We start from the raw sequence: 9,070 nt of genomic DNA on the forward strand, positions 1-9,070 counted from the left end.
GAGTTTTGATACAAAATTGTAAACTATGAGCTTCTGAATAATCCGGTGGCCTGCATGGCCATATAGTTATAAGATATTCCGCAAAGTGACATAATAAACTCTTGCTCGTGATCGAGTTCATATCCATTTTTCTCCTTTATGATGTGTATGAAATGATGTAGACAGCATAAACTAGACGAGTCTAGCATGTTGGAATGTGACTAGCTAGGTGGCCCATTTTATTTGATTTAGACCTGGCAAAGATATTCTAAAAGAAAAAAGACAACTCAAAGTCTCAAGTGACTGGGGAATATAACAAAGAATACTAGAGTGTCCATATGTGCATATTATTAAGCAGATATTCTGATCCAAAAATTAACTAAACGGATTAGATTTGTGTTTAACAGAGTCGGGTACGCAATATTATATCGGACTCAAATGTATTATGTACGAGCCTTCCTACTCAAACATCAAAAAAAAAAAATGAAAAATCAAATAATTTAATATCAAATTCATATCATTTCTGCCCTTTGTTATCTTTATTTCTCGGAAATGAGGGCAATCCCTATGGCAATCAACAAATCAAAAAATCTGATGAGCCTGGTGGATGGTCAAACTGTATTTTGGACTATGGTAAAAGTAATGGGCGGTTGATCATCAAACGTGCGTGTCAAAAACAAACGCTGTCGGTTTAAGCAAAAATTGGCGGGCGATCTCAACACGCCGGTGCGTGATGTACAACCGCCAACCGCTAGTTTTTCAAATTTAAAAAGCGGTCATTTTTTTATCTCTATAAATTACCACCATCTTCAAACAATTCACTCACATCAAATTCATTTCTCTTGAATGTTCTCTTCTAAATCTATTTCAACTTTTTAGTTTCATTGTTGGTGAAATGGCTGAAAAGGCGATCACACTTTTTTGTGATGCAAAACTTGAAGCTGTTGTTTCTAAGATATGTGGAAGTTTTAAAAAGATTGAAAATTGTAAGAGGGATGTGCAAGTTTTTGAAGTGACTCCATGAAAATGTTCCGCTAAAAGGCAGAGAAGAGCTCCAGTTTTGAAAGTTAACAACAAAATATTCAAAAACAAAGGCGAAACTGTTAAAGAGTGCGTTGAATGGAAGATACGTCAAATGAAGATAAACAGAAGGCCAACTCTTGTACTTGAATTTTTATTGAAGTGTAAATAACGAGAAGAAATATTCTCTCTTTTGGAAACGCTTCTCTCTCTTTCTCTCTAAGAAAACAAAAACAAAAACAAAAACTCTGCATCTTCATCTTGCTCAGATTTGGTACTTTTGGACCAGATCTGAGCAAGGATTATTGTTTTCTTTAGTTTTAATAGATTTTCTAATAAAATAAGATGTTGTTTTTTAATTTATGGTGTCTTTTGACACATTTCTTCACCATTTGGGTGATTTTGTCTTCGCTTTTTGGGCGATTTTTTCTTCGCTCCAAGAGCGATTATTTCTTCACTTTGATGGTGATTTGTTCAATCTTTGTTGGTTGTTTCATGACTTATTATTCTAGATTCGAGAACATCGGCGATTCAACACGGCATAGCATTGAGTTCATCTTCAACAAAAGGGATTTAGGGCATCCGGGTTTTTCGTTCACATATACAAGATTAAGGGCTAATCACTCCTTTGTTTTTGGAGCATCTCTTGTTATAGAAGCCAAACACTCAAAATGGTCGGATTTGATTCCGGATTTCACCATCTTTTCTCTCTACTTTTCATACAAAAATTGGGTACCTTTGCGGTATTTTGCTCTTTCTCTTCGCGAATTACATGTAATTGGTATCTTTATTTGTATTTGGGTTTTAAGTTTCTTGTATTTTGATGTTCTTTTTCTTGTAAACAATCATGTAATCACCTTTTTGGATTGAATGAAATGTGGTCTGATTGTTCATCAAAAAAAAAAAATTATTGAAGTTGTTTAGTACTTTTTATTATTTTTTAAGTTTATATCTTGTAAAATAATTGGCAGTAATATCAATGAATTTAAAAGGTTTAGATTTTAAAATAGATTTCCACTTCAGATTAAGCGATATTTATTACATTTTATACTTGCATATTTTTTAAACGACAACGATATGTTCAAACTATATCAAATCCAGCGACATTATGTCTATAAAGTTCATAGCATTCAAAATGCTTAAACTCTTTTCCGTTTTCTTCGGTAAACTTGGTCTGAGCGATGGTTTTCTGTAAAACAGATAAACAACAAGTTAGTTAAGATATTATGATGTAGTGGATCAGTTAGGCCAAGGTATTAAGATACTCACCAGTTCTTCGTTGGATAATCCAGAATTGCGACGGTGAACCATCCACAAAACTTCTGTATAATGCTTCACATCGTTAGGGATGAAAATCTTAGTTCTAGGCTCTTACTGTTTCTTATGGCTTCGTTCCGCAATGCTACAAAATGGTCCAATACTCTTTCCCAGAAACAATCACTGTTTAGCGATCTCATCATACGATGTAACTAACTTCGAACAAGAGTTACATCTTCTTCCATTGTAAAGACCGGGAGACGCATTCGGGTGCAGTACAAATGTGCTTGAGATGCACCATCTTTAAGAATGTTGAAACAAGCTTCATAAAGAAAAGGTTAACCGTGAGCTTCCTCCCAATTATCAAGAGCTGTTTGGATCACTTCGGCTTCAGTTACACCGAGGAGCTTTTCTCGATCAATTTTTCTTACCAAAGCAAGAAATGGCATGACTGCAAACCTAATTGATTAAAAACGAGCATACAATGGACGATCGTCTCGGTTTTCGGGTTCCCCATCAGTGAGACGAACATTGTAAAAATTTTCTCCCAAAAATATCTGTCTTGATAGCCCATACCAACGATTACCCTATGGAAAAAATAGGCATTGAGTATAGTTACATCTCCTTCTTCAGTAAACTTAGGACCACGAATTCTAGCAGACATTTCTGTAAAGTGGGATAGATTAAAGAGTTGGGAAAAGAAAGAAGAACATGTGAAGATGGGAATTTATAGGGTGAGAAAGAAATCGAGCCGTTGGAAATGTAGCCATTGGCGGTCAAAGTAAAACCGAGCGGCTTTACTTTGACCGCCCATTTGAATTACCAACGACTATTATTTTATTTTTGTTATAAATGCGGCACTAGGTTTGATTCTCACCATGTTTTCTAAAGGAAAAGCGAAGCAAATATTACGTGTCGACGTAAAAGAGGTTTTTCCATAATGTTTCATGGATAACCACAGTCTTATGCAATGCCCTTGGATTTATTCAAAGTGTCCGCAAGAAGGTTGGTCACGTATCAGAATGCTGATTGAATCACAACCGGAAAAGCTCAAGTATTTTCAATGTCAAGATCCCAACTGTCCAGAGGAACCACATATGCTAGATGATGCTATGAAGGTTAAAGAAGATAAGAAAATTTTGCAACACTCTGCTAAAACTTCAAACTTAAAGCCAAATTGAAGAAGAAGTTATTACAATGCGAGCATTATGGAGATGGAGATCACGAATACAAACATTGTCCACATAGAAACAGTGTATGATCAAAGCCCGGTTGCAGGAATTTTATGCATTTGTGCACTTCTACTGAAGAATACACATATGGAAGGCATTTCTGGAAATGTCCTAGGTGTTTTTTGGTGGAGTTGGCTGATTAAAATTGATGGAAAAATCGTTCATTATGGTATTATGTTATTTGGTTTGGTGTTTATTTTGTGTTACGATTATCTAAGCCAAACGTCTGGATGTATTCACATTTGCACAATCAATATCTTAACCAATTTAAACCTTTCTTATAAATAAAAACATACTACATTGGATTTAACAACTACATCATACATGAGAATAAAAGAAATACATTAGATTAAAACAACTACTACATAGGCGTCAATTCTCATCCTCATTTAATGGTCTGGGTGGTGAAATTCCTAGAGCGATGTAGGGATCGAAAATATTATCTCCATTTCTGGAAAAGTGTTACTTTCACTTTTTCGATTTGGTCTATTTTTAGGCTAAAGTGAAAAAGTGAAAGTAACACTTTTCCAGAAACGGAAGAAATAATTAATAATTAACGTCTATAATATCTTTTGCTACAAAATAGGCAAAAACTAAAACCTTCGTTATTTACGATATGCAAGTATAGGAATTTTAGTTATTAGTCATCACCATAAATACTAATTCATTTGCTATATCAAAAGCTTAACCGAACTACAAAGACATCCGTCGTTGTGTTTGTTTCTTTTACAAAAATTCTTCAGAAAAGTTTGAAGACATATACGAACAGATGACTGCTGAAGGTGAGACATCATCAATACAAATACATTTCTTACTGTAAGTGGTTGCAGGACTTTTCTTTATATATACTAGAAAGATCGCATGTGCGATGCACATGTTTGAATTGGATTCTTTTAACAATACCAAATTTGATAATGAAGAAAAAAAATTCTTGAAATAAAAATTTAATACTCTTGTTTGTACTCATTACGTAGATAATTTAAAGAGCTTGACAAATATATTAATTTTGCGAAAATCCGACATGTATTTTTAAAGATATCTAAGTTTTAATTATTTTTTTAATCTATTTTTAAAACAATGACATTTTTGTGTATATACAAATATTGATTAAAAGCTTAGTTAATGGGGGTATTATTGTCATGTGAAAGGGCTTCACCAAACAAAGGAATCTTTTCTTTATATTAGTAAGATAAGATATTTTAATTGTTGATTAATAAACTTAAAATAGGTTTTACCAAGTTTAATATTTCAGTGACTTATGATAAGTCTCCTTTCCTTACATGTTGGATACATGATTTCTCACAGGGACAAACTCGAAACCATGTTAAAAGACTATTTAAAAAGAGTGTTTTCTGGTGTGAAAATTGTGAGGACCGGTTGCATGGAAGATGAGTGGATGAATGATTATACATTTTGTTGAAAAGAATATCTTTGATGTTATAAGCAATTAATTCATCGTGCAACGATTCGAAAATATGAAAATACGTAGGGGACAATTATGAAATATATCCAATAATATATCCAGTTATGAAAATACGTAGGGGACAATTACTAATAAAATAAAATAAAATTCATACTAAATGCCTCTACTAATATAAAATCCTGGATCCGCAGTTGTAATGAACTCCCACTTGAACAGCCATGAACCCATATGCACATGGCTGAAAACTCAAATGGACCAGAGTCGCCAGACAACGGGGTTAACCCAAGTTGGGGCTGACACCCATATTCTTTGCCATACATTACTCCCCATCAAATCAACGTTGAAAATCACAAATCAAAACACAAATCTCGATGCAAGTCAACGTTTTCCAAAAAGAAAATCTTTTGGTAATTAGTTCAAACCCCCAAGGGCATTTCGTTTACCAAACCACAAAGAATATCTTCCGAAAGAACCTGCGTCCCACTTGATCCCCGCCTCGTTTTTGTAACTGCAAACTCCCAGGTTCGTCTCCGAACCTGTAGATCCTCCGAACCAAAGCTACACGTGTAACCTACTAATTGGATTGAAATCAGAACAAAGAAAATAATTTAAAAAAAGAAAGAAAGAAAGAATCATTATACACCACCTGGGTGAAAACAGACACATTTTTTCTCATTCTTTCTTTCCCCGAGTTTCTCGTTTCATACTTCAAATCATCATCACCTCCATCTCATTTCAGAGAATTTGTTCTTCAGTTTCTTCTTCAAGGTAAGAAAATTACAAGGAATTCTTTTGAAAAATTCAGTTATTTTTTTTTTTAGATTATTAATTAAAAATTCTTTGGTGATAATTTAGAGGAAAAAAAAATTGTTTTTGATTCCCAAGGAGATCTTCTCCTTCTCCCCTGAATGTAACATCAATTTCAAACAACAAACTTCTTCTTTTTCTTAGAAAATCTGTTGAAAATTGAGATAAGATTTGGGTGGAAAAGTTTGGATCTTTATTGAAGTCACAAAAACTTTGTAGAAATTGGATCTGGTTATAGATTTTGTTGTATTAATTAAGATAATCTAGCTTTCAAGATCTTTTCAATTTTGGTATTTAAATGTTTGTGTTTTGATGATTTTGTGAATGTGCAGGCCTGAGAGGAAAATGGAAGGAGGAAGAGATTCAATATTATCAGGCCTTGGTGGTGGTGGTGGTGGAGAAGAAAATAATAATAATAATAATAAGGTGATAGCAACATTTCAGAAGAGTTTTATACAAGTACAGAATATTTTAGATCAAAACAGATTGTTAATCAATGAGATTAATGCTAATCATGAATCTAAATTACCTCATAATCTGAGTAGAAATGTTGGGTTAATTAGAGAACTTAATAACAACATTAGAACGGTGGTTCATCTTTATGATCAGCTATCAACTTCTTTTGCTAAATCCATGGAAGTCTCTTCTCAAGAAGCTGATTCTGCTGCTACTACTAGTAATAATGCTTCCAAATCATCACAATCCGGTCAAAAACGTATTCGACCCGGATAACAAACATCGAATTGATTCATGGGTTTTTCGGGGTAGTAATTTGGCAGTCTCATAGAAATAATAGTGTTCTCCATTTTGTAAATTCAGTCAGTCTCTATATGTAACTGTGTTCTATTTTAATGGATGGAAGAAAAAAAATTTAACATTTTGTTGTTCCTCCCCATTTTTGTTCTTGAGTTTGTTGCTGGTTGAATTATACATTTAATTGATTAAACCAAATTTAATTAGGACCTATGTGGTTAGATTAATGAATTCTTAATTGAAGTTTCATCTTTATGGCCTTTTGTTCAAAAAGGTTGAGATCTGTTTACGAGTATTTCATCTTTTCAAGCAGTAATCTTTTCGTTTCAGGAAAAATGATTTTTTATTTTTCTTTAAGTTTAGCTCAACAGTAGTAGGCAAAAATGAAAAAAAAATCAAACAAATAGAACTCTATTCATTCAACAATTATGACCTATGAGAATTTTCATGTTTTTGATAAGTAATTTTTTCGTTTCAGAAAAAATGATACTTTCGCTCTTTCAATTTACATTAATAAGAGTAGGCAAAACAGATTAAAATATCGTTTTTTTCTGAAACACAGAGGTAGTATATCCTATTGGAAGTCTTCACTGATATTTTCACTATTGCTGGGATGAGGACTAGTCAGTAGTGGGAAATGATGGTTCACTTTCTAGTTGCCAATCAAAAAACAGACAATTAGGATTTTCCAATGTACATATAAAATCCCATTAACTTTGTGTTGTTGGAACTGTTGTAGAAAAAGGAAGGATAGAATCCTAAGTTAAAAGATTGGCTTTTTGACTAAATATTTTTGATTCTGAAACCAAAGAATTGACTAAAATCTTTTCTTTTCTTTCTCATTTATGAGTCAATATCTTGTTGTTTGGTGTTGAAAAGGATAGATTTATGCTTCAAAAAAAAAAAAAAAAAAAGGATAGATTGTATAGTATACTACTTACTTATGGGAGTATGTCCATTGCCTTTGGAGCTAAAATCATATTTGCAAGGCTGGTAATGGTGGTATCATTTTGTTCGAGGGTGTACCAACCCAAATGTTTTTCAATGCACGAAGTTTGCGAACATCCGTGATGTAATTTGAGAGATAAATCATTTTAAAATTTCGATATTTATTATTCATAAGGGTATAATTGTAAAAGGTGCTTAAAAATATTTTCCCCCTTGCTTACCTTAAAAATTGTGCAAACTTGAACTATGTCACTTAATAGTGGGATGGAGGGAGTACATTTTAGTCCTATATACATATTGGTACACCCCCAAGCAAAATGGTACCCCATTAGCAGTCTTGCATATTTGGAGCAGCCAATATGTGGAGTTTTCAGACGGCATAGGTGAGCTGTATAATAAGCTATTTGTCTAAAGAAATGGCAAGTTGTCAATATGTCCGAGTGGTTAAGGAGACAGACTTGAAATCTGTTGGGCTTCGCCCGCGCAGGTTCGAACCCTGCTGTTGACGAAATTCATTTTTCATTTTGAAAATGACTCATTTGATTAATAGGCGCAGTGAGCATAGGCAAATGAGGAAGTTTGGCCGACTGTTGCTAACTGACTTTTCCTTCTCGTATTTTTCTCTATGAAAATATCTCTTTTGATTTTTATTGAACTTCTCTAAAATCTCCCGGTATCTCAATCTCAAAATATTCTTTTTTATTTTTTATCGATATTCTCTAAAATTCCAACAGAAATATATCAATATATAAATATTAGGCGATAAAGAAATTGAAAACCACCTCTGAAAAAACCAGTCAAGCTCTGTCGGTGACACATTCAGCCTTTGATGAAGAGACCAATCTCAACCTATTTTCCGGCCGAGAATTAGCCAAAGATTAAGGTACGTTGTCTACAAAAGTTGAGTGAGATAGTGATGCTCAAAAACCAAAAGGTGGTCGTTTCGAAGTTGGCAAAGTTTATGCAAATCTACCTTGATGTTAAACTTAATATCAATAGATTTTCTTGGAATACTTTTACCATATGGATCCGGAGAAACAGCATCCCAAAAGTTTTTTTTGTATTAGTGCAACGTTGGTGGTACACTACATGGACACATGTTTCATTTTACAGATGTGTGTAGTATATACAAAAGTTTGTTTGTACAAGTGAAGCGTTGATATGTCAAATATTTTTATTTATAGTTTTATAATGCAATCACATACGAAGATAAGTATCAAATTAACAATTTAAATGTTTTTATAGGAATAACATTGTTAGATTTGTCTTTGCTACATGGGATACATTTCGGAGTGGCAGATATTGCATCTGCAAGAAAGTTGGTTGGAAGAAGACAGATATAAAGATGAACTATCATTGTACTTTACCGAAACAACCCAGTCGAAGCACTACAACTTCAAAAGTGGTGTCTTCCTAATTCCGGTTTAAAGAAATTTTTAACGTAAAAATTACATGGCAGAGGCATTTCTGATTCAAAAACAGATGACTCTGAAGCGAATACAAAAATTACGAAGGATATTATTTTATAGTTACTTAGTTCAATTTTTTTCCCAACTCAGACGCTAGTGTTCAAGTAGGATGGGTGGAGGCGTTACAAGATAACCGGGTTGTATATCTATCTTGATATTGTATGCTCGGGTTCGTCAAGCGT

At 33.5% G+C, this 9,070-nt stretch overlaps 1 protein-coding gene and 1 non-coding gene across 2 annotated transcripts; both read left to right on the forward strand.

Annotated features, from left to right (window-relative positions):
• Positions 1–5,549: 5,549 nt before the first annotated feature.
• On the forward strand, positions 5,550–6,677 carry LOC113354429 (protein ELF4-LIKE 3-like). The gene is made up of 2 exons (XM_026597764.1): positions 5,550–5,679; positions 6,051–6,677. The coding sequence occupies exon 2, from the start codon at positions 6,064–6,066 to the stop codon at positions 6,448–6,450; it is 387 nt and encodes a 128-aa protein (XP_026453549.1). The 5' UTR covers positions 5,550–5,679; positions 6,051–6,063; the 3' UTR covers positions 6,451–6,677.
• Positions 6,678–7,845: 1,168 nt separating this feature from the next.
• TRNAS-UGA lies at positions 7,846–7,927 on the forward strand. The gene has a single exon. It is a non-coding gene; the product is annotated as a tRNA-Ser (tRNA).
• The last annotated feature ends 1,143 nt before the right edge of the window (positions 7,928–9,070 follow it).

The sequence above is a fragment of the Papaver somniferum genome, chromosome 2 (genome assembly GCF_003573695.1).
Source record: "Papaver somniferum cultivar HN1 chromosome 2, ASM357369v1, whole genome shotgun sequence".
Taxonomy (NCBI): domain Eukaryota; kingdom Viridiplantae; phylum Streptophyta; class Magnoliopsida; order Ranunculales; family Papaveraceae; genus Papaver; species Papaver somniferum.

Excerpts from the sequence above, each read along its gene's own strand:
- LOC113354429 (XM_026597764.1), top strand. The coding sequence starts at position 6,064 with ATGGAAGGAGGAAGAGATTCAATATTATCAGGCCTTGGTGGTGGTGGT.